This window comes from Tenrec ecaudatus, chromosome 4 (genome assembly GCF_050624435.1).
Source record: "Tenrec ecaudatus isolate mTenEca1 chromosome 4, mTenEca1.hap1, whole genome shotgun sequence".
Taxonomy (NCBI): domain Eukaryota; kingdom Metazoa; phylum Chordata; class Mammalia; order Afrosoricida; family Tenrecidae; genus Tenrec; species Tenrec ecaudatus.
Genome location: NC_134533.1, coordinates 191,214,426 through 191,240,761, shown reverse-complemented (window position 1 = coordinate 191,240,761; position 26,336 = coordinate 191,214,426). Strand labels below are relative to the sequence as shown.

The following is a 26,336-nucleotide window of genomic DNA, read 5'->3' as shown; positions in this document are numbered from 1 at the left end:
AGTGTGCATTGATGAAACATTACTGGGGGATAAATTGGGAAGGATAGATGAATAGATACAGATCAAACCAGACCATACATACTGTCATCAAGTCAGTCCTGACTCATACTGACTCTATAGGACATAGTAGAGCTGTTCCTTTGGGTTTTCAAGATGGCCAACTTTCCCCCCATAATTTTATTTATTTATTTAAAATCATTTTATTGGGGCTCGTACAATTCTTATCATAATCCATACATCCATCCACTGTGTCAAGCACATATGTATATTTGTTGCCATCATCATTCTCAAAACATTTGCCTTCTACTTGAGCCCTTAATATCGGCTGCTCATTTTCCCCCTCCCTCCCCCACTCCCTCATGAACCCTTCATAATTCATAAATTATTATTATTTTGTCATATGTTACACGGTCCGACGTCTCCCCCTGCCCTCTTCTCTGCTGTCCACCCCCCAGGGAGGAGGCTTTATGTAGATTCTTGTAATCAGTTCCCCCTTTCTACCCCACATTCCCTCCACCCTCCTCCAGGCATCGCCACTCTCACCACTGGTCCTGAAGGAGTCATCTGTCCTGGATTCCCTGTGTTTCCAGTTGCTATCTGTACCAATGTACATCCTCTGGTCTAGCCAGATTTGTAAGGTAGAATTGGGGTCATGATAGTAGGGGAGTAGGGGGGAGGAAGCATTTAAGAACTAGGGGAAAGTTATATGTTTGATCGTTGCTACCCTGCACCCAGAATGGCTCATCTCCTCCCAACAACCCTTCAGTAAGGGGGTGTCCGGTTGGCTACTGATGGGCTTTAAGTCTCCACTCTGCACTCACCCACATTTACAATGATATGATTTTTTGTTCCTTGATGCTTGATACCTGATCCCTTCGACAGCTTGTGGCCACACTGGCTGGTGTGTTTCTTCCATGTGGATTTTGTTGCTTCTGAAGTAGATGGCCACTTGTTTATTTTTAAGCCTTTAAGCCCCCAGACGTTATATATTTTGATAGCCGGGCACCATTAGCTTTCTTCACCACATTTGCTTATGCACATGTTTGTCTTCAGTGATTGTATCAGGAAGGTGGGCATCCACTGATATGATTTTTAGTTCTTTGATGTCTGATAACTGGTCCCTTCTATACCTGGTGGTCAGACAGGCTGGCATGCTTCTTCCATGTGGGCTTTGATGCTTCTCACATAGATGGCCTCTTGTTTATCTTCAAGCCTTTAAGACCCCAGATGCTATATCTTTTGATAGTCGGGCACCGTCAGCTTTCTTCACCACGTTTGCTTATGCACACATTTTTCTTCAGCAGTCGTGTTGGGAAGGTGTGCATCCTGCCAATTTAATAGAACAACATGTTCTTGCATTGAGTAAGTGCTTGAGTGGAGACCCAATGTCCACATCTGCTGCCTTAATACTAAACCTATAAATATATGCACATAGATCTGTTTCCTCTCATTCTTTTTTTTTTTCTGTTTCTCCACTGTTCATTCCTCCTCTCATTCTTATATAAATATATTTACATGTGTACGTTCCAGTCTTTAGAACTCTGTAAATACCCATTGTCACCTAGTTCTTTCCTCTATTTCCAAAAAGCCTTATCTTTTTTCCATGACTGGTAGGCCGGAACCCACTGACCTGGCAGTTAGCAGCCTGGTCTATAACCCACTATGCCCCCAGAGCTCTACCTGGATGGATGGACAGATAGATCATGTTTTTGGTTAGCTGTGAGTGCTTTGTGCACTGCCCAGTTTTCATGAGCTCTCGTTGGCACAGTGGGGAACCATGGAGACATCGTGGCTATGATTAGGCTGCTAGCTGCATGGTCTGCAGTTTGAACTCAGCAGCTGCTGTGAGGCAGAAAGATGAGGCTTTCCACTCCTGTAAAGATGTAAGCATCAGAAACCCACAGGGACAGTTCCACACGGTACTATCAGGTGCCTATGAGTCCTGATCTACTTGATGGCCATGAGTTTCGAGGTTTGGAGTGGTACCATTAAGTCCCTGGTTGCTAAACTAGCTGTTGGAGTTCAAGCCCCACTAGCTGCTCTATGGGAGAAGGATGTGGCAATCTGCTTCTGGAAAGACTGGAGCCTTGGAAACCCTGTCCTGCCGAGTTGCCATGAGTCAGAATCCACGTCAGTGCTGGGATAACAAAGCAGTGACTTAGCATCATGAGTTCTGTGGCAGGTAAACAGCAATGGATTCGTGCATCGGATTTACCACCCCACCCCACCCCCAGCCCCCCCAAAAGAATTCACAGACTGCTGAAAGTTTAAACTAATTGAGGCATATCTCTTTAAAAATATATATATTTTTAGAGGCATATCTCTTTTTTTTTTAATTTATTTTTTTTATTTTTAAATTTTAACAATTTATTGGGGCTCATACAATTCTTTTCACAGTTCATATATATACATACATCAATTGTATAAAGCACATCTGTACAGTCTTTGCCCTAATCATTTTTTTCTCTTTTCTTCTTTTACATTTTATTAGGGACTCATACAACTCTTACCACAATCCATACATATACATACATCAATTGTATAAAGCACATGAGGCATATCTCTTTAAGGGGACTTACAGATATAAGGGATTAATTGCTGGGCTGCTCACAAATAGGCTGGTTATTTGAATCCACCCCACAAGTCTGAAGAGAAAGACCTGGCTGGCTGCTCTTATAACTATTACAACCAAGAAAACCCCATGGCGCCATTACATCCGGTCACTTCGAGTCACAATGAGCTGGAATTGACTTGGTGATACCTAACGCCGAAACCTGTTTCAGAAAGAAAATTAGATGATTGAAGATCGCCTGCTTGCCTTAGAAGGGAGCCTTTAATACAATATGAAGAGGGGTTTCATTTCATAGTGTGTGATCCTTTTGGGTTTAAAGGAGTCCTGGTCTTGTGGGACTGCTAACTGCCAGGTCAGTAGTTCAAACCTACCAAGCACACCGTTGCTGAAAGATGAAGCAGTATGCTCCCCTAAAGATTTGTAGCCTCATATAGGGTTGCTATGTGTCAGAATTGACTCGACAGTGGGTTTGGGGTTTTGGTGAGTTGAGAATTAATACAGTGAAGTTGTTTATTTTGCAGTTACAGGGGGCTGCCTTGTAAGCCCCTCTGAGCAAGTGCTAGGGTTGATTGTGAATCCCGGAGTACCCACAGGGGTAAGTTAATAGTTCCAGTTTTCTGTAGCAGTCCCAAAGAAGCAGGCACGATTTGTAGATTTGGTGGGGAATGCGGTTCTTTTAGGAAGCCTGCTTTGACTTCCCCATGAACTGTGTGAGGGCTGTCTCAGCGGGAGGGCAAGAAGCTGTGTCTTTGAGAGAGAAGCTGAGCTTCCTCAGTAAGATGCAGGCGATAAGAAAAAGGAGGAATGAATACTGAGTTCCTTGGGAGGACTAGGCCTTGCAAAGGGGAGGTGGCATTTTGAGGGACACGGTGGGAGGTCAGGCTTAGCATCCAGTTTTCCACGGTGAGGAGGTTGCAAGGTAGGATGTGGGAGAGATTGAAGTTTGAGAGGGGAGACTAGCTCATGGATTTGGTGAAAGCAAAAAGCTGAGAGATGAATTAGACTCTTCCCCCAGCTTTCGACATTCCTTAGAATTTCTTTAAAAACCATCTCAAGTATTTCTGTGGTGGAGCATTTCTAAGCTGACCTTCCGAGAGCTACACACAACAGGGTTGGTTTTCTTTCTTTTTTCCCCTTTGTAAATCATTTATTTTCTTTTTGCTGTGATTGCAAAACGTACACTGACCCAACCGTATCTACTTGTACAATTTAGTGACATTGGTGGTATTCAGTTGTGCCAGCCATCCCACCTTCCTTTTCTGAGTTGCTCTTCCAACATTAGTATAAGCTCACTGCCTCTAAGATTCCTATCTAACCTTCCAAATTGCTGTTGTCACTTTGATTCCATAGAGATCGTTCTTAAAAGATCTTCTTTACTAGCTGAACTAAATGGATATTAAAAGATTATTACAGAGCAATATATATTTTAATATTCAATATATATTCATTTGGTTGTAAAAATACACTCATGGCACTCAAATAATTTTAAAATTATTGTGAGCAACAAGATTGACCCTTCTGTCTCCAAAGTTTGCCCATCCCTACTCTAGATGAACTCCTTGGCTAGTGGTGATGAAAGGATTATAAAGAGCCCTTTCCCAGTGAGAAGTGACTTGAAATGAAATGAACGAATCAATAAAAACATATCAATTGCTTAAAGTTTACGGGCGCTTTAAGACCTTGAGCCAAAAGTTCTGTTTGCTTTCATTTGTATTGTTTGGTTTCTCAGTGGCCCTTTCCCTGCAGGTCTGAGGGGTGATTAGCTCGTGGATCTGGTGAAAACAAGAAGCTGAGGGTTAGATGAAGTACACTCTTCCTCCACTCTTCGGCATATTTTAGGCCAAACATTCTTGGCTTTCCGAACCTGGCTCAGCCTTGTGGTGGAGTGATCTTTGATGACACATGATTCAATCTTGCTGAGTCCCAGTCTCTTCACGGATAGAATCAGATTACAAAAAGCCAGTCGATGATTTACGACTGGGCTCTGATCTGACAATTGTGTTGCAAGTCGGTCTGTGGGTCTGACGCAGGCTGAACAACCCACTTGGAAAGTAATTCATTAATCTTGCCTTGATTATCAGTCTCTCTCGATATCTGCTCTGTAGTTGTCGTTGGGAGTTGTAAACATTACATACAAACTTTCAGACATATTTTAATATTATATGTGCTACATATTAGTCATGACAAGATGTGACAAAAACAAAACCAAACCGTGTTGTGTGATTTGTGGTGACTCAAATGTAGGCAGTCCCTAGATGACAAACATTCTGTTTCTAAATCTGTCTCTTATGTTGAATTTGTTAGTAAGTTGGAACAGTTTTGTATAGTTTACATCAAATGCCAGCCAGTTGGATGTTTGTATTAGCGTGTAGTATAGTGTGTAGTCTCTGTGCAAAACCAACACTTCTGGATACACGAAGCCATCTTTTACATTATAATAGAGGAATAATAATAATATTGTGAGGTGAGATGCCAAGTAGTGTCTGTCTGTTAAACACAGATTGTTGGTACACAGCATTGTATGTGCCTCAAATTTTTAATACAGGTATATGTGGCTGAGTGCTCACGATATGGACTAGGAAGTTGGCCATGATATGTTTTGGATGTTGCATGAACACCTTACTGGAAGCCACGTGCAGTCATCCCCATTGCTGGAGCTGGTATTTCTGACAGAGCTGGCGGAGTGGGTGATGACCACGGCACAGTGGCTGGAGCAGAGGCAGGAAGCAAGGAGGGAGGGACGGGAGTGCTCCCAGTGCTGCCTGCCGCTCCCTCCACCTGAGCAGCAGGAGCAGCCTGGGCACATTTGTCGGTGCTGCTCCTGGTCTGCCTGCAGTACAAAGCTGAGAGTCCACACTCGCTCACTTGTCTGTCCTCGTTCCCCACCCTTCCGACCTTACACATGCGACCCAGTGCTGCCAGAGTCTTCATTTGGGGTCTCAAACCCACTACCCAGCCCCCACTGCCTTCAGGTTGATTCCACAGGCCCTCTATAGAACAGTGCAGAACTGCTCTGTAGGGTTTCCGGGGCTATAAATTCTTCAGGAAAGCAAATTGCCTCTCATTTTTTTTTCCTGCCCAACAATTGGTGGGTTCAAACTGAACTTCAGGACACTGCTCAGTGCTTAACCCACTGTGCCAACAGGGTTCCTGTACAAACCACCGGAGGAAACTATGGGCACCAATGTGGATGTCTCCCAGTTCACACTGGTGCCCGTATGTTCCTCTCGTGTCCTTTAGCAGTCAAGACATCAAGTGATGTACTGCATTGACTGAATCTACTGCACTTTGAAGAACTCTTTGAAGTGTTGAAAAGCAAGGAGAAGATTACTTTGAGGACTAGGGTGCACTTGACCCAAGCCATGGTAATTTGTTTTGATTTGTATTTTCAATTGCCTCATATGCCTGTGAGTGTTGAACATTGAATAAGGAAAGGCAAAGAAGGATCCGTGCTTTCGGATTTTGAGTGCTGACAAGGGATATTGAACGTCCCATGGACTGCCCAAAGAAACAACCTTCTTGGAAGAAGTACAGCCAGACTACTCCTTACAGCAAGGATGGTAGACTTTGTCTCACATACTTGGGACATGTTGTCAGGAGAGACCAGCCCCTGGAGAAGGGCAGGATGCTTGGTTAAGTGGAGGGGCAGGGGCACAGAGGACGGTCCTCAGGGAGATGGATGGACCGAGAGGGGCTGCACCAATGGGCTCAAGCGTAAGGGCGATGGTGTGGATGGCGCAGGCCCGGGCAGTGTTCCGTTCTGTCGTGCACAGGGTTTCTACGGGTCAGAATGGAGTCAGAGGCACTTAGCAATGACAACGAGAGAGGAGAATAAGATGCAGAAGGAGAGCTGCCTTTCCCTTGGGAGCAGGGACTCCTTATGGGACTGCGGATGTATATATCGTTAGACATTAAGCAGCATGCACCTGCATAATAAGCTCGACGTGGGCTAGTTTGCAACTACAAATTATGCATAAGACAGATATGCAGACCCTGGAAGGCCTGTACATCTTCCCTGTCCCTGTGCTAAGGAATTGTGTGAGGATGAAAAGCGGTAACCTTGAAAATTATAGTCAAATTTGCATTGGAGAGAGAATGGTTTTGAGAGGAGGGAGGATGGTGGGTGGTTAGTGCATTTAAACAATAGGAGCACTTCACAGCAACGTGAGAAGTAGGGTTAGGGGCTTGACCATGGAGGATAATTATCATTTGGACATTGGTGGAGTTTCCTGCGTTTGGATCAGAAAGGCGGAGGCAAGGGGCCTCAGTTTTCACACTAAATCGTTTACCCTACTTTTGGCAGACTGGGCTGTTCATGCGGCTTAGGACTCACAGCTTGGATTTTTGCACTACTGAACCGTAGACGCCCCACAGTTAAAAGTCATCGCTAGAATCACAGTCCTTCCGTAAGGGCAGCTCATTTGCGTACGTGGAGACGTAGATGAGAGTAACCCTCCCATGGCCCAGATTGGGTCCCACGAGGCCCTGCTCTGAAATAGGCAGCTTTAGACCACAGTAGCCCTGGCCTAGTCTTTGGATGTTGGATGGGGTGCGTACCAGCCTCACCACCGTGTCAATCTCTTAATTGTAAATGCATACTGTGAGAGAACTTTGATCGTACTCGGACTCAAAAGCGTCCTCTTTTGTTTACAACCCAGGCTTAGTGGGTTGAAGAGAACACTGTATTTGAGAAGACCGTGCGTGACTGGTGGCTGACTTCTTACACGTGTTCCTTTGCTCTTTGCCATAAGCTGCTCATGTTTCCCACCTGGAGAATGTGTCAGAGGAAGAAATGAACAGACTCCTGGGAATAGTGCTGGATGTGGAATATCTTTTTACCTGTGTCCACAAGGAAGAAGATGCAGACACCAAACAAGTTTATTTCTACCTTTTCAAGGTGAGATTTTTCAAAGGCTTTCTTCTTTCTCTCCTTGTTTAAATTTGCCCTGTCTTCCAGTGCCGGACTCCGGCCTTACAACACATTTTCCCCTTAGGGTTGGCTGAAGCGTGTGTTTCCCCATGAAGGATTCTATAAAGTGATGCACTTGAGAGCCCTGGTACTTGTATGCTAAGTTGCATGTCTCTACAAGCATTTGCATCTACGCATAGGTTTCTCATCATCCACCTGTTCATTCATCTACCTCTCCAGTCTCTGGGTGTTAATCGTTCACCTACTCTGTCTCTGTAGTCACGTCAGGCAGCAGGAACAACGGAGCCGTGGACATAGCAAAGTCGTTGCTGCTTAGGGAGTTGAACTTTGAGTAGAAGAGGCAGACCATCGCGACTACTAAATCCTGTCTTTGCAGTGGGTCCTAAGTGTGGTGAGGACAACGAAGTAGCGAATCTTGGTTGTTACGGAGTGCTGCTCTAGAACAGGAATTCCACAGATGGTGACTTTAGGAAACATGTCTCTCTCTCTCTCTGTGTCTCTTTCATCTCTCTGTCTCTCTCGTAGTTTGGGAAGCTAGCAGTCTAAATTTGGAGGGCTGGCTCTAAGGGAGGGCATTCCCTTTCTGTGGGATCTGTAGGCAGGTCCTCGTCCTCTTTCAGCTTCTGCCCCTGGGTGATCTTCTCATAGCATGGCAGTTGTCTGCCCTCCTCTCTGCTTGCTTGGTTGCTTGTCTGATCTCCTTTATATCGCATAAGAGATTGATGTAAAACGAACCCCACACCAGTCGCACCTCAGTAACACCACAAAGGCAAGCCATTTGCATGAAGGATTTTAACTACAGGTGTAGCTGTTAGGAGTCACAGCATGTGTTTTGGGAGGACACAGTCAACCCCTAGCAGAATAACGTGGAGGGAGAGTGGAAGGGCTGTTGGTGGGTGAAAAGTACAGGGCAATAACACTTGGGAAAGGCCGTTCGGAGGAGATTTCAGATGAGTGGAAACAAGGGTGGTGGGTAGGAGCCGTGATGAAAGGGGCTGGGGAGACCCTCTTCGACATTGCACTTTCTGAGTTTGAGTGTGGTGGGGATAGAGGACATTGTGGGGCTGTGGGGCCGAGCCCTGGGCACACAGGGAAGGCTGCAAGAAGAGATAAATGAAGAGTTAGCACTCAGATCTTGTCTCTTCTGTTTCTACGGAAGATTAAAAAAAATTGACTTTCTAAATTTGCTTGAGCATATTACTCAAAGTTTTCTACTTTGTTTTGGCATCGGCTTCCGATCATTGCTACTGTTTCCCTTAGCGACTTCCTCATGGTTCTACTTCAACTTCATTTATGCCAATGTTCATCCAGTTGCCACCAATGTATGTGCCCCAACCCCCCTCGCAAACTCCTGTTTACATCTAGGATCCCAGACATGGTTGGGGACCGGGGGTAGAAATTCACAGAAATGTCCCAGATGGTTAAACATAAATTCATAAAGAGGTTACAAAGCAAAATGGTCACATGTAGATTTTAAAATTTATAGATGTAATTTTTATAATCAATAGAATAATTAGATATAATTTTACTGTAACAGTTGTGTGTCTAGATACACACACATACACACACACACACACACACACACATATATATATATATATATATATATATATATATATAATAAGGGGCTTAATTCATTCAGTTGTATAATATAACTGTTACAAAGATCTTAAAAGTCAAAACAAATTCTATTCCACACATAAAGATGGGAAGAGCTTGCCTCTTTGAGTGAGCACAGTGTCCCAGATTAGATGTCAAGGGTACCTAAATTTTTTCCGAGTTTTCTCTTTGGCTTGACTGCTAGGAATCTCAGTATAAAATTTTGCACCCATTTCCTATCATTTTGTTTTTCAGTGTTTTTTAAATGCATAATTTCCCCATTACTAGCTTTAAGAATAAAAACCCTTTTTATTGTGAGTTACTTGGGTACTTAAATTTCAGATAATCATTTTTGTATTAAACAGCCTAAAAACTTATCAATGCCCCCTCCCCAAATAGTTTGCCCTGGACCCCCTTCCCCTCCCACCTTGCCCGCCTGCCCTCTCTCTGGTGGAATACCACCTGCCCTTTACTCAAGTTAATACCTGTCTACCCTCTAGCCTATTGCTCTCCCCGCTCCCCTCTCTCCCTTTTCCTCTCACTCTTGGTAATCATCTAAGTCTGTTTCTTTGGGGATGAAAACCTTTGTTTTGATTTTTTTTTTCTTTTAGGACAGTGGCCCATTACAATATTTGTCCTTCTGTGATTGATTAACTCCACTTGGCATAATATTTTCCAAATCCATCCATGCCATGGGATGTTAACACAGTTTCACCATCATTCTTTAGCTGTTAGCTTTTGTCTTTTGTTGAACTAACGAGGGTTTGGGAGTAGCTGGAGGACAGATGTAGGAAAGAGAATTATGTTGTAAATTTTGGCGTCATGTGAAGTTGTTAAAAGGTTAACCAGAAAAGGTTAATGTGGGGGAAGAGAGAGAGAGAGAGAGTGAACAACTGAATTCCCCCCACCCCCCTATGAGCCAGTACTGGACGAGTCCAAGTGACAACTTGTTGACTTGACCTTAAGGCCTGAGTCATCCGCTTGAACTCTGGCAGGTTCTTACTGTTTACAGCCTCTTCGGAAAAAGATCTTAGTTCAAGCAAATCAACATCTGCATGACGGCCGCTATTCTTTTTCTTGGAAGCAAGTTCGCTGGCAGCCCCCCACTACTCTCCCGCTGGAAGTGAAGGTGGTGTCCAGATTTCCAGTGCCGGCCAGAAAGCACAGCTCGGCTGTGAAGCACAGCTTCTTTCATTCTTCTCTCATCCTGAAATACCAGTGCACATAGATTCGCTTGTGGACACCAAATACGAAGCATTTAACAATACGCCTCGCCCCCCACCTCCATGCCCCAATTCTTCCAGTTAAGTGTCTTATAAATCTTCTGTTCCTTAGCATTTGGAACACAGCTTCTTAATAGATTTCAATGAAAACTTATCATACATTTTAGAAGTAGCTTTAGATTCCTTTCATGTCACAGTAATGAAATTTAGCGTTATTTTAAAATTGAGTAGTCTTAAAAACAAAACAAGCAGAAAAACACCTTCAGCCTTGATGTGTGGCAAAGAAAGTCAGCAGACACCAGTGTTTGAAGCTAGAGGCATGGTCTGTGCTTGCTGCCGCTGAGCTGCCTCCGACTCTCTCGACTCCCCACGTGTCACAGAGTAGAACTGCTCCCTGGATTTCCTTGGCGGGGAGCTGAATGGAACAAGAGCAGGAGGCCTGTCATTCTGTGGTGCTGCTGGGTGGCTTTGAACCTCCAACCTTGACTCTAACTTGGCTTAGCAGTCCAGCAGAGGCCATTAGCACCACCTAAGCATCTTGCCGTCTGTCCTAGTGTCTACAAATGTGGCTTTGGAGCCTCACTACCTGGGTTTCAAACCTAGCTTCCTCACTTTGTAAATATGATCGTAGCCACACCGTGCCTCAGTTTCCTCATATTTAAATTACACACAGCAACAACTTCCTCAGGAGATCTTTCCAGTGCTGCATGAGACCAGCAAGGTAAAGAGCTACGACGGTTGCCTGGCATGGTCACTGCCACTGTGAACCTTGTTGTGCGCCCATGTTCTCCAGCTCTGTCACCTTGTAGCTAAGACACTGAGGTTCAGCATCTCCCCAGTCCATCACTTAAAACCCACAAGGAGCCAGATTCCTAAAGGGCTTATTTTAGCTGGGAGAAAGTTATTGTTAGTTTCTGCTGAGTTGTTTTCAACCCATAGCAACCCAATGGACTACAGAGTGAAACACTGCTCGGTCACGTGCCACGTTCACCGCCATTGCTGTGTTTGAGCCCATTGTGACCGACGCTGTGCCAGTCCCTCTCATTAGGAGCCTTCCTTTTCTGTGTGAGCCCCTACCAAGCAGGCTAGCCCTCTTTGGGTACTGGTTTCTCCTGATAACATGTCCAGCATATCCCAGACAAGGAGTCCCTACCCTTGCCTCTGAGGAACATTCTGGGTGTACTTTTCTTCCAACACAGCAGCGCATGGTGCAGCTAGTGCTTGTCTCCAACATTGTAATGGGAAGACGTCAGTTCTCTGGTCTTCTTTATTCATTGCCCAGCTTTTGCGCACACATCAGAAGATGCGAAACACCACGCCCCCATTTGTAAAGCACACCTTAGTGCTCAAAGTGACTTCTTTGAATTTTAACACATTAAAGAGGTTATTTATATTTAAAATGCATAACCGATCTTTGTACATCTTTAGAAGCACACGCAAGGACCTGTCTTCATCACAGATTTATTTTTGAAAGCGGAGCAGAATGCATCGAAAGGATCAGCAAATGCTCCAATGCTAATCATTTATATGTCACCCTAAAATAATAGTCCTCAACTTGTCGGTTGTGATACCTTTGGGGGTCGAACGACCCTTTCACAGGGGTCACCTGATTCCTAATAATAACAAAAGTACTGTTATGAAAAAGCAGCAAAAATTTTATGGTTGGGATCACCACAACATGAGAAACTGTGTTAAAGGGTCACAGCATTAGGAAGGTTGAGAACCACTGGTTTAAAAGGACTAAAGAGCCCTGTTGGTGTAGTGTTTACAGGTTGGGTTGCTTGCCACAAGTCAGCAGTTCAAAACCACCACCTGTTCCTTGGGAGAAAGATGAGGCTTTCTGCTCTTGTAAAGATTTGTATTCCTGGAAACCCATAAGGGCAGGTCTATTCTGTCCTGTAGGGTCACTGAAGGCAAAATGGACTTGATGAAGTAACCCCCCCCCCCGCACCCCGCCACCACCACCACCTCCACCCAGAAGGATTTCACTTGCATTAAGTCCGTTCTGTCTCCTTAGAGACCCGATAGAGGGTTTCCAGCTCTAAATCTTTACAGGGGCAGACAGCCTCTCCTTTCTGTCATAGAGTAACTAGTGGGTTTGAACTTCATCCTTGCAGTTAGCAGCCCAAATGCCTAACCCACAGCGCCACTAGGGTTCCTTAAAAGAAAGAATTAAAGTCTTTATAAGATGACAGCTCAGTTGTGGCACATGGTCATCTTCAGCTTGGAAAGTGTATTCGGTTTCAGTTGTTGCCTGAGAGGATGACTGGCATTTCTAAGTTCCTCTGAATGGCAGTAAGTGAAGAGGGAAGTAGGGGAGCTGGGCAGGTGTAACTGAAATCAGTGCGTGCCCTCACCATGCCTGGCTCACCTGCTGCAGAAGATTCCAGCAAATGTTGAAGGTAAAAATGTTCATCATCAAATTAGCTTTCACTTAATGCCTTGGTAAGTGATTCTGTGTGCCCTGATCTCTCTGCTGCTTGCTCTTTGAGGGCTTTGGATTCCGGTGGCAGGGATTAAAAGCAGTGTTTTTGTTTTGTGGGCAATGAGATACCAGCAGGTTGGCCAGCCTTCTGTTGATGGGGAGGAAATGAAAAACCACCGCAACAGTGAAGCTGCCAATTGAGAGCCCCCCTGAATTCCTTCCTGGTGATCCTGGCTCTCGGTTTTGCACATGACTTACAGCTGCCAGAGGTAGTCCCTCCCCTGTCCTTATTCAGCAGAATGCACATCGGCCTTTCAGGGGTTCAATAAACAACCCCAAGCCCCACCCGTACTGTCCCAGGCTTCAGTGCACCTGCTCTGGCCTAGATGGAAGTGTGCAGGGTTGTAAATAAACTATGCCTCTGGGGCTGTGGGGACCCAGAAAGAGAGGAGGGGGCAGTGAGTGGCATGATAGGGATGCATATATTCAGACAACTCCTGGGTGTTCTAGGAGGCCCTAAACATGAAGGGTGTTCATTTCTTGCTACCTCTGGTCTTGGGTGTGACTTACCTGACAGTCTTTTGATTGATTTGAGGATTTACTTACATGTGGTTAAGATAAATAGAACCGAGTGATTTTCCTTCATAGGCTGTGTGTGTGTGTGTGTGTGTGAGAGAGAGAGAGAGCTGCCATCAATTGGCTTACCCGCTCCTTTGTTTTCTTTGCAGCTCTTGAGAAAGTCTATTTTACAAAGAGGAAAACCTGTGGTTGAAGGATCTTTGGAAAAGAAACCACCATTTGAAAAACCTAGTATCGAACAGGTAAACACTTGCTTTAAAGCCGAGCAAACCCAGTGACCTGCCATTCCACAGCTCGCTCTACATTTCCCTTCCACCCACCTTGTTCAGCCTAGAGATAATCAGCAGTCTGTGGGAATTGTGACTTGTTGGATCATGCTTGAGTGTCCAGCTTCCATGATCTAGCATTTGGCTTTTAGGGTCACGGGATACTTCGAAGGAGCTCTGGTGGAAGAGTGGCAATGTGTTGGGTTGCAATCCACAAGGTCAGCTGTTCAAAACCACCAGTCACTCCTTGGGAGAAAGACGGCTTTCTACTCTTGTAAGGAGTCTGGGAAATTCACAGGGGCCCTTCGGTCCTGTCCTGTAACACTGGCGATGAGTCAGCATTGACTGGATGATAGTGAGTTTGAGGACACTCAGAGTATGCTGTGTATTTGGGGAGGAAAAAAAGGAGGGTGTGCATGTAGTTGATAGGAACATAAGAAGTGTGGGTTTGTGTGTGTGTGTGTGTGTGTGTGTCTGCTATTATGTCAACATTGTGTTGGTGTTTTTGTTGGGCACCTTTGCAAAAGCCTATTGAGGTGAGGGAAATGATCAGCGGCGTGAGAAAAATTGTAAGTGAAGCAATGAAATTGTAGCAAAAGCTCCCAAATACCCCCTGCCCCTCAAAGAAGCGTTTTTGTTTTTTTTTAAACATTTTATTAGGGGCTCATACAACTCTTATCACAATCCATACATATGCATACATCAATTGTATAAAGCACATCTGTACATTCTTTGCCCTAATCATTTTCTTTTTTTTCCTCCCTCTTTTCTTTTTTTATATTTTATTAGGGACTCATACAACCCTTATCACAATCCATGCATATACATACATCAATTGTATAAAGCACATCCGCACATTCCCTGCCCCAATCATTCTCAAAGCATTTGCTCTCCTCAAAGAAGCATTTTACACAGAAACTGACAGCAGCCACATTATAACTCCTGGAAAGAAGTCATTTGACTCAAAGAAGTCTAAAATATATAGACTTCTTCGGCTGGGTGTTGTCAGATGCACTCATCAAAATCTAGCCTGTCCTTGTCGGGTTAAATAGAACTCAGACATTCCTGACGGAGAATGACTTCCAGAGATGTAATTATGAATGCCGTTTCAATGATTATTGCATTTTTATCAGTCAGTTTCCAGTAACATAAGCCTAGTTAATACATATCCATTGTTCTTCATGTGCAAACTCAATGTGATGTGAGTCGTCTGCAGAAAGATTGAATTAATCCTTGGCTTCATTTGAAAGCAATGATTTTAAGTAAGAGCGATTTTTAAAACTTGGTTTATTTAAAAATTCAGAATGTGTTGACATATTTGAACAACATGCCAAGTGGGAAGAGTAGCAGTAAAGGGTTACTGTAAATTCTCATAGCTTAGTTTTTTTTTTTTTTGTTTTTTTTTCCCCGTAGCTTAGTTTTGTAGGATCTATGCTGGCAGGCTTTTGATGGAAAATCTGGGTAATGTGAAAACCTAGAGTTGTGTGAGCCCCCAATAAAATGATTAAAAGGAAAAAAGAAAATATAATATTTGTCCCCAAGCTGCCTTTCATGTGAGCTACCATGCTGAAAGCGTGGCAGGCCTTTTTGGGCCCAAGTCCATTTTCTTGTTGAAGGGAGTTTGACCTTTTCAGCGCGTAGCTCTGATTCCTCTTGACTGCTCCAGGTTTGCAGTCGGCTGAGCATCTTGCCTCCCGGCCTCTCGGCCTTGTCACTTCTCATTCACTGTGATTGTGGACAAGCATCCCTCTGGGCCCTGCTGTTTTCTATGAGGGAAAAGGACAAGGTTTTTGTGAATATCTGCCCTTCTGCTAAATAGTCACCAATCGTGCTGATTGTGTAGGTGTGAGTGCATGCCTTTGTCCATAAATGGCCTTCCCTCTTTTTAAGGGTGTGAATAACTTTGTGCAGTATAAATTTAGTCACCTCCCATCAAAAGAAAGGCAGACTATAGTGGAGCTGGCAAAAATGTTCCTGAACCGCATCAACTATTGGCATCTGGAGGCACCATCTCAACGCAGACTTCGATCTCCCAACGAAGACATCTCTGGCTACAAAGAGAACTACACCAGGTAATCAGGCCCTTGGCTCCACTCCGTACAGCATGGCACAGACATAAAATTGCCCCCTGCCTCTGCAAGCAGAGGGCTGCCCTGCGATCATGCTATGCTGACTCTGTCTTTTCAGAAAGGGTTGCCTGTGTAATTTACTGGCTGAAGTCCTGCTTCTCTTGAGCAGAGTCTCTTTCCTTGGGAAGGCATTCAGATGATGCGCACTTCTGTCTCTAGGGGGCTAGGGATGCGCTGTAGGTGACTGCTGGACCCTTGAGAGCTTGGGCCAACTGAGAGCTCTAAGACTCGGCACACACAGCAGAAGAATACCGAACGCCTCTCTAGTTTTTCATGTTGCGCACATCTGGAAAATATTCGTATCTTAGGTGTCTTCAATTGAATTAAACCCATTAGAATAATTTCACCTGTTTCCTTTGTCTCCTAATGTGTCTCCTAAAGCAATTTTCAAATCTCAATGTGGCTTGAATTTCTTTTTATTAAAATTATATTTCTAATTGCCAGATTATACTGTAGCCCTGTAATTAATATGTGTGGAGATCCCACTCAAAAAAAGGCCATGACCATTCTTATAATGGCATCATAGAATATTTTTTTTAATTTAATTTTTATTTTTTTTCATAGAATATTTTTAAAGAAGGAAAGCTTGCTCACACTCCAGCTCCTTAATAGAATGGATCTATTCTGCATCTTTTTTTTCATCGTCCCCCCTAAATAGCTGTTTATATAACCACAGTCAGAAAATACAGGCCTTCATATCCTTTTTGTCTTCTCAGTTTACTCCTTCGAGTTAATGTGCCCCAATTCACCTGATCATTTTCCTATTGGTGGAAATGTAAATTTTGCAGATTTTTTTTGAATGAACAAATATTTTTTTTCGTAAGGTGGGAATTTTTTTACTGCTGATGAACCTAAGATAATAGAATTGGCTTTAAAAACGTGAAGCATAGGCCATAAAAATATAATGATCTATAGCTATTTTCACATGTTATAAGAGAGTGACTTGGATCGTCCATTCGCTGGCTTTTTTTACTAACTTTTTTTCAGTTAGACTTTCTAGGCACATCAAGCTTGCTTCAGAGGGCATTATGAAACTTCAGTATTATGTTTTTAATCAAGGCAATGGCTTTGATAACTAACGATCTCTTCTATCTGATCATTTCCTCTTAAGAACAAATGACCTGTCCCTCCGAATGGGGATAATTTAAGATAAGCTTTCCTTTCAGGTCACTGACCTAGTTTCCTAAGGAATACTCCTCCGCCCCCACCCACTCCCATTCCTTCCTTTTACAGCAGTCACAAATGAAATTACGAAAGAATTTTACCTTTAAAAAGTTAAAGGTAAGAATTTTTAAAAAGTGGAGAATTACCGATTTCCTTACATTCAGAATTTTTTAAAAGTGTATCTTGATTTTAGTAGGTTTCAATTTTAGGGTTTTGTGCAAGCAGTAGCCACGTGTGTTTGCCCTTCTTCCAACAGAATTTGTCTTGTAATCCTGATGTGAAAGCCTGAGGGAGCCCCGAGTTGATGGGGGAAGTGCTGGCCCACCAGCCGCTGGGAGGGAGGGAGAGGAGGCTCTCTGCGCCTGCAGGGATAATAGACAAGGCCTTGCAAACCCCACTGGAGCTTGCCACGAACTGGAGTGGACTCGCTGGCCGTGGCTGTGGGTGGGCACAGAATTGAGAGAGCTGAATTTACTGGTCAATGCCATCCCCCTGAGAGTATTGGCCCCTCAGAGCAGAGAAACGGTTTTATTTCTAAAAAGGAGAACTTAATATAGAGATGCATGGGCAACATCGAATCCGTGCACCATGCAGGATTTACCATGAAATGGGTGTAGGTGGAACATCCCAGAAGAGGAACTAGCCTTGACATGAGTGCAGGGTGTGAGTTCTGACTCCATGCCTCCGTGGCTCTGTGAGCTTCAGGCAAGTCCGTTCACCTCCCCGGCCCTCGGCTTCCTCTCTGAGTACTCGGCCCGTGGTTTGCGCCTCGTGTCTGGCACACAGGACAGGTGCTCAGAAGATGCTAGGCATGATCTTCCTCCCACACTGAACCTCCGTCAGGTGAGATTGTTAAACGGTTAACCTGACACATTCAATGTACGATGGAATAATAACGTAATTATTTGAATATCACTCTAGAAACTAAGATCCCATGGATAGAAAGATAGCAGTCCCCCGAGCCCACCGCTGAAGGTGGAGGAGCGGAGGCAGACAGCGGGGCAGGGGAGCCCGCTGAGAGAAGCTGACATGAATATGCCCGGATGGGTTTTGTACCCTGCTGATGTCGAGGTAGCATGTAGATCAAGAGAGAGGCCTCTGTTAATAAGAAATAAGTAAATGAAGGCAGGCAGCACCCAGCACCCTCTCCAAGGCCCTGTCATGAAGAGAGGGACGTAGAAGTCCCAAACCTCAGCAAATTATGAGATTCAGTCATTGTTTCAGAGCAAAAACACATTGCCCTGACCATGTTTGGGAAAAGCCCACACACCACCACAACCTGGCGATTCACTGATAGTGGTCTTCAGAAGAAGAAAAAAGGTATTATTACAGGCTGCAAGCACTACGGGCTTTATCTTGATGTGTAAGTGAACCTCAGGGCCTGTCATGCTGGTTCAGCATATAATTTACAGTTAGCAATTAGAACAAAGGCTCCGAAAGCTTCAGGAAGCACAGCATCAGCATGGGAAAGGGATGAAGTCTCCGGACTCTCTGGAGAACTCTGGGTTCAGAAAGTGCTGGTGTTTATTACAGCTCTAACCTCAGATGGCAGAACCAATACAAACTTAAAAATAAGTTGGCCAGTAGAACTGTGGAAACTCCCTTCTGTGCCCTGAATAATGTTAAAAATGGTCAATATTTTTACATGTGTGAAATACATGCTAATATTAACATATGCTTGATATTAATAATGAATGGGAAAAATAATAATGAGTGGGGGCACACTTTAAAAATAAACTTTCTATCTACCCCTGGAGTTTTGGTGGGGGGGGGGGGAAGGGGAATCTGACATTTCTAGAATTTCAGGACAGAAATTCAGATAGAATTTCATATAACTCCATAAAGAAATAACCTGAAAATAAATGTCAGGGGAATATGATTTCTTAAAATACATCTGACCAGCAGAACCCATGGAAGAAAATTGGCAAATCATTAGCCCTAGATTTTTGAGTTGTGCAGAACTGAAAGTTCAAGGTCACCTTCACACTGGGGAGAGATTTCATAAGAATACAAGGCAAGTCAGGTAGAGCTAGTTTAATTTTGGAAGCAGTTTCATGTCCGTGGTGCTCTGTGAAGTTGAGCAGTACATGATGAGAACAGAGCATTCAGAATTTGTCGTATCAGCTTAGGGCACAGTGTCAGAAAGCCTGAAAGGACAGTGGATTAGGAGACATGTCATCGAACTTCCTGTTGGGACTCTAGTAGCAACTAACCCTCAGCCGGTTACCATTGAGTCAGCCCCAGCTTGTGGCCATCCCATGCTGTCTGCAAATGGGACTATGTCCCACGAGGTTTTCCGTGGCTGATGTGTAACCAGTAGATTGCCAGCTTTTTCTTCTGAGACACCTTAGGCTAGGCTTGATCCGCCAACCTTTTCATTAGCCATGAAGCGCACGTTAACAGTTTGCCCATTCAATGGCCTATTCACCTGTGGCCATTCCATTCCTGCGAACCTTAGGATTTTCCATCTAGCCAGCCAATAAATGGCCTTATGCTTTCCAAGTTTCCAATGCTGTTGACCTTTCAGAGAAAAAAAAACCAAACTCACTGCCATCCATTCGATGCTGACTCAACGTGACCCTATAGGGCAGGGTAGAACTGCCCCTGTGAGCTTCCAAGACCGTTAGCTACTTACAGTAGTAGAAAGCCTCTTCTTACTCCTGAGAAGTGACCGTGCAGTTGGCAGCTCGCCTCTGGTTTGGGGTTGGAGCCCATTCAGGGTTCCTGAGACAGAAAGGATGACATTAGCAAGTGAGCGCCTCATCTCCCACGTAGATCCCATCAACATAACTGCAGGCAAAGATTTTACGTGACTTGCTTCCAGTCTTCTGTAAACATGTAAAGTGGTAATGTGTTCATATTTTTCTTGCCAATTAGAGGTTGCATTTGTAAGCTGTTAAATGCTCCAACCAGATCTGTTGCTATTAAGTCAATTCACGGTAATCATTGACTCTTCTACAGGATAGAGAGTGGTCTTTCTGCCACACTACATGCAGGGACCATGGTCTTTTAGTAAGACAGCTTCTAAAAGTCCCACAATGATTCAGTCTCCTATGTTTCTCTTCTGTGTCCTCACAGATGTATAAAGCAAGGTTAATCTTGAATGTCAAAACAAAACTGAAAGGCATACATTGAGAACTAGACAATGACTCTCAGGAAATGAATGGAAACCTATTATTTCTAAAATTTTACTAGATATTAGCAACCTGTGCTTTCAGTCCCGTAGGAAGGTTGAAGTGACCTACTAAGTACTTTTTGGGGTAACATTTTATGATTGTATCGTGATCATTTTTAGTACGCAGTCATCTCTTTAGAAGAAGCTACAGACAGCAGTCTTAAATCCAGCCTGACACATCTGCAGGCCCTCCCTGCACAGATGGAAGTGCCCTTTAAACTCCAAATCACTGCCGCCCAATAGCAATGTAACGTGAACCGCAAACAGGAGCCACATGCGTAATTTTAAAATTTCTGGGAAGCAACATTAAGAATGAAACCGAAAGAGGAAATTCATTTAATAATACGCTTTATTTCGCCCAGTGTGCAGAAAGTCATCTGTTAGGGAGGCGCTTTTACTTTTGCTGTCGTCGTTCTAAGTCTTCCAAGACCAGTGTGTTTGTTGTGTCTTCAGCACAGCTCAGAGCAGACTCTAAACTTTAAATGGTGACAAGTGAAATGGCATCGAACCTGTTGTCATCATCGGGTCTGTTCCGAATGATAGTAACCCCGAGGGACAGAGTAGAGCTACGCTATAGGGTTTCCTAAACTTGAATGTCTACTGAAGCCGACTGCTCCACCTTTCTCCCACTGAGCACAGCTGGTGCGTTCAAACCACTGATTGTCCGGTTCTTAGCCAAGTACTGCGCCACTGGACCAACAGGGCTCCAAGCCATTGTTGGGGTACAACCAAAGAATAAAGTTACGTGATGAGAGAAATTATTATCATGTTAGTTTTAAATTTAAACAGAGGAAAATTAAATCCAATAAATGAAATTTATCCTTTGCCCTAACCCAATTTTAAGTGCCCAGTAGTTATCCAAGACTGGTGGCTTCTCTGTAGGACAGCATAGAGAGGAACTATTTCTGAGATCATAGGACACTCTCAGATAATATTGGTTTACATATTTAAATCTTCCAGTGCAGAAGATACGAAAATATTAAGTCTTACAAATAAGGAACTCTGGTTCCGTAGTAAGCTACATATCGGGATGCTAACCACAAGACCAGTAGTTCAAACCCACCCTCTGCTCTGAGGGAGAAAGATGAGGCTGATAGCTTTGGAAACGCACGGGCAGTTCTACTCTGTCCTGTGTGGTTGTAGGGAGTCATACTGCGCTTGATGAGAGTGAGCGTGGTGAGTGTAAGTCTCCTAAATTGTCTGTGATTGCCTGACTTTCCTAAGGTTGAAGTTCTGATGATTAGGACTTAAGATTTAAAATGTACATTTAGTGTAAAAAATTTTTCTGCATTTGTAGTCATAATTTGGTATTGGGAGCTAGCCTTCTCCTGGTCCAACATATTGTTTTAAGTTCCCCAAATGGTGTACCAATGGGCAGAGGATGGCCCTTGATGCATTTCTCTCTGAAGCACCAAGGTATGGATGCCTCTAGCTCTTTGTCCTTTCACAGTCACAGTGTCAGCTGGGGCAAGACCCCCGTCACAGCGCTTACGGTGCCCATTTCTACCCTGCCCTCATAAAATGACATGTCAGTGTAAATCGCCAAGAGAGACAAGTTGAGAGAAGAATTGGAAATGATTTAAACCCAGGCAGAGAAGCTAAGACAAACAGAAGCTTTCCCGCCCAGTGATGAAGCATCATCACCTACCGCAACCTGTAGTGATACAGAATAAGAAATAGGTCATGATATGGAATAAGATTCAAACATATGCTGAGACCAGGCAAGCATTAGTCTTTCTTCATAAACGGTCTCAAAGTAGCAGCAGCAACTCAGGCTCGTGAAGCGTGCTTCGCTCTAAAGGTGAACAGGAGAGGACAGAAGGTCTTATTTTTAGAAAACTGTCTTCTGGAAGAGAATGGTTGGATGTGCTACCAAGGGGAAAGGATCAATGAAAAGAAGCTTTGACCTTTTGCCGGTTTGGTGTCATTTGCCACCCTTTGTGACTCCCACAGTGAAATGCAAGTTGCTGGGTTCCCGGGGAATTTAGACCCGCAGTCTTGGGCATGCCCCCAAGGAAGAGAGTAGTGCTTTCACAGAATCCCATCCCCTCAGTTCTACTGGCTGCAGGAACACCTAAAGCAGATGCCCTGCGCAGTCGTTGATCTCCAGGGCTCAAGCAGACATCCGAGTTCTCCTTGGGCCTGCCTGGAGGCTTCTCCGACTCACTCAAGCAGTGGTGAAGCATGTTTTTTGACTCTGAGTTGGAGTCACTGACAGTGCACCCAAGTGGTCGATGGTGGAAGTGTCCTACTTCCTGCATTCCGACGGAGTATTAAGATGTCTCGAAGGTTTTGATCTTCCTACCAAAGCTTCGGAGATACATGAGTGCTGCGTCGGCATCTTGAAGAAAGCCTGCGCCGTTGGCTTCTAGGACTAGGTGGTGTGGTTCTGATCTCTTCCTGAAAGGCACTTCTGCTGCCCCCCTTTTAATCGCTCCTTGTATTTAAACCATTCCGCTGACTGTTTCCTGTGTGCCAAGAACTCGGTTTACACTGTGCTCATGGAAAACCACCGAAATAGGTGTTTTTGTTGTTTCCATTTGACAGGAAGGAAATAGAGACTTAAGAACGTGATTGCGTTTCCAAGGCATGCGTCCCGTGAAGCAGCACCGTCAGGATTTGAACCTAGGGCTGTGTGACTCCAGAATTCGTTGCGTGACACTGCAGAGTTGGAATTTTGAGCTTGTGAAATGGCAAGCGAATCAAATTTGCAGGTTGCATGATCCGGTCGTGGTACCTGTCGTTGCCTGTCACTGCAGTCCTTGATTCTCCTGCCTGCTAGTGGGCTGGGCATCAGTCGAATCGAGTATTTCAGACGCCTCTGGCGTTTTGGTGGCTTACTGATGGCGTTTGTCTCATCTCATTGCAGGTGGCTGTGTTATTGCAATGTGCCCCAGTTCTGCGATAGTCTACCTCGGTACGAAACCACACAGGTGTTTGGGAGAACGTTGCTTCGCTCAGTCTTCACCATTATGAGGCGGCAGCTGCTGGAACAAGCAAGACAGGAAAAAGACAAACTGCCTCTTGAGAAACGAACGCTAATCCTCACCCATTTCCCAAAGTAAGAGAGAGCGTTGGCTAGTCTTCTTTGGTCTCGGGTTTGCCGTTCATACAGAATAGGCTTGGAGGGCTCAGGACGAAGGGCCCGCTCGCTCCCTGGCTCCACGCATGAGTTTTCTGACGTGTTGTCCCTTTCATCTAGTCGCTTGATTTACTATCGATCGCACCCTTTAACCACCAGGACACCGCATCCCATGCCACCAATGTTATCCGTAGTGTCTGTGTCTAGAATGCAGACAGTGCTTGGTTTTGTGTTTTCCCTTGCCAGGCAGGGGGTTGGGGAGACTATGTGTAGAAGTTGTTTCCATCCACTGGGGTCTAGTACAGTAGAGGGTCCCCCCCCCAAAAGAGGAAGACGCAATGAAAGATGGACACAGCAGCTGCAGCAATGGGCTCAAGCCTGGGGACAATTGTGAGGATGGCGCAGGCCAGGGCGGTGCTGCGTTCTGTTGTGTGCAGGGTTGCTATCAGTCCGAACTGACAGGATGGCACCTACCAACAAGTGGACTCAGGACGTGGGGAACGAGAACTCAAGCGACTGGATTGTCTTCATCCCGGTGTTTCAATCCTTTCCAAGCACGAAGCTTTCACAGGCTGGTTCTCGTAGTGTGCAAATCAGACCCCCAATCCCCCAAGAGCAGGTATGGATGGCAGCAGAGCCCTCTTTGAGAACGGCCCCAGTGATCACTCAACTGAGCAGGTCGCCTATGTATTCCTTGAAAAATACACATTTTGCTTATGCCCGTTGCTGCTTGCTCCTGCCAAAGCTCAAACCCCTCAACCATCTTTTAAATGTTTTTCAAATGAAGGAAGAAAATGTGTCAAAGGGAGAGGAAGCAACTTCCTGTCCCATTGATCTTGGGGTGCATGTTCAATGTTGAGACGGGAACTATAAGCTGAGAGACTGGCAGCCGAGGGCTGGGCGCAGTGCAGATGCAGCTGGTCACTTGTCACAGAGCAAGGACAGTGAGGCACGAGACCGCTCATTGGCAAGGCGTTACACTGCCCACATCAGCATTTGCGGGGAGAAGATAGAAACTATAATTTGAAAGATCTCTAGATATGATTTGGCTTCCTTGGTCAATAATGGAGAACATCTTGTTTTATGGGTCAAAGTAGGGTTTTTCTTTAACTATAACACACACACACACGCACGCACAGGCGTGCAGTTACTGGATTGCCAAACTGGTCTTGCCTTGTGTCTCACAAAGGCAAGTTTTATTTTTTTACAAATGAATTAAGTCTGCATTAACCACACACATACACACACACAAACACAAACCACACACATACGCAGGTTTCCTGATAGAAACGGACTGAACTTCTGTATGCAGTTTAATACACACGCTAAGCCTGAGCTAGAGGATGTCACGGCACTCCTGAGGACCTGTAGCTACACAGAAGCCCTTAAACTATCGTTGTGTTATGACCTCTGATGGGTTATGAATTCCAGGCATGCTCACATATGTCAGTGGGCAAAGCTCACTTTTCTGACTTACTTCTCCGTTACATTGGCCACACAAGCAGCACTTCATGTTCTCAGAGTGCGGGGACCACTCTGTGTCCAAGCCCAGGGACAGGGAGGACCCTTCCCCTCTCCCTTTACGGCGCTTCGAGAGAAAGTTTCATGATCTGGCAGAGTAACAGGTTTTTTTTTTTACCCTCAACAAATTCATTTTGCTTCTTGCAGATATTCGCTAATTATAGTGTGTTTTGTTCCTTCAAACCATAGTTCTGGCATGCGTATGCACTTGAGCTAAAAATCATTGCTGCTTTCTTTTCTTCTCCTTTGTAGAGTAAAACTACCACCCACTTCTCCCATTAAATCCCTCTCCTTGAATAGGACAACATTTGAGGCTGCTGGAGATGGATACCGAAAGATGTGACAGCAGAGTTACCAATGACAAAGTCGGAGGTGCTGGTAGAATCTTGGTCACTCTCTTCATGTCCAAGCTGGATCAGAACCCCCACTCTGTTATATTCAGATGTGTTTTCTGGGCTCACAGCCTGCTGTCCTATTGCAGATAGATAGATAGATAGATAGATAGATAGATAGACAGACAGACTGACTCCTATCTGTTTGTGATAGATGGCACTGTCTCCCACTTGGCTTGGACTTGTACCTCACCCCTTTGCCTGTTTACAATAGATTTAACAAGCTTAACATCTTGGTTTCCTTCTAAAAATGATGTGCAGATGTTGAAGAAAATTTGATTAAGAAAAACCCCAGAAAATAAAGAATCAAACAGTCAAAACCATTCTGAATTGCTGTTAGCGTTTTTAGGTATTTCTGATTTTTTTCCCTCCTTATCTGTTTTTTTTTAGCCTATCCCCACTTTTGCACCCAGTGTATATAAGCCAAGCAATTTCCCAAGTTGTTATATGAAATCGTTCTTTGTTTGTAGTTTACCTGCGTGTGTATATACTCACACTTTATTTTTTTCTGAAACATGAATAGCATTCTTCTTTGATGAGTGTTGGCAGAATTTTGTGAAGAGTGTTTTGATTATAGAATTATTTAAAAAAAAAAAAAAAAGCAACCAAGAGCAAAAAAGGAAACGTACTTCCCTGACAAAGGGCATCCGGGCCAATCTTTGGTACTGTAGGAGGTGAGGTTAGAGGAAGTAGCAAGGTATCAAGCCCTCCATCTACCGGCAACAAGATCTGGATGTGATCTTAACATATGTAGATTTTTGCCTTCTACAGGAGCCCTGGTGGCAGAGTGGTTGTACATTGGGCTGCGAGCAGCATGATCTGATGGTTTAAAACCACCAACAGCTCTGCAGGAGAAAGACTGGGCTTTCTACTCCTGTAAGCAGTGAGTCTCAGAAACCCACAGCAGGTCACTGTAAGTCAGCATCGACTCAAGGGCCGAGAGAGAGGGAGAGAGAGAGAGAGAGAAAGAGGAGGGGAGAAGGGAGAGATTAATTGCTGTCAGACTTTAGTTAGAAACATCCTATACAGTGTTTTTAAACCTGAGCAAATCCTGCCTGCCTCAACAGGAGAAAGTGACTTCTACAGTTCTTATTAACCATCAATGATGCCGCAAAATAGATAGCTAGTCACTCAGACGCTGCTTAGCTTGTAGAGGGTCTGGCTCTGAGCAACATGTCAGCACAGTCGCCTCCCCACACTGACCTCATTCTTCCCCACCTTTCCCATGAATTGTCACTTCTAAAGACTCCCTCCCTCCCTCCTGCCACCAAAGCACTTA

General features: G+C 44.5%; 1 protein-coding gene across 1 annotated transcript in view; it reads left to right on the top strand.

The window, feature by feature from the left end:
- The window catches only part of KAT2B (lysine acetyltransferase 2B), a 102,059-nt gene that overhangs the window by 42,747 nt on the left and 32,976 nt on the right, over positions 1–26,336 (top strand). Inside the window, exons 3-6 of the mRNA XM_075547170.1 lie at positions 7,324–7,469; positions 13,478–13,570; positions 15,485–15,666; positions 22,932–23,123. Coding sequence (XP_075403285.1) covers positions 7,324–7,469; positions 13,478–13,570; positions 15,485–15,666; positions 22,932–23,123 — 613 coding nt within the window. The remainder of the gene's footprint in view (positions 1–7,323; positions 7,470–13,477; positions 13,571–15,484; positions 15,667–22,931; positions 23,124–26,336) is intronic.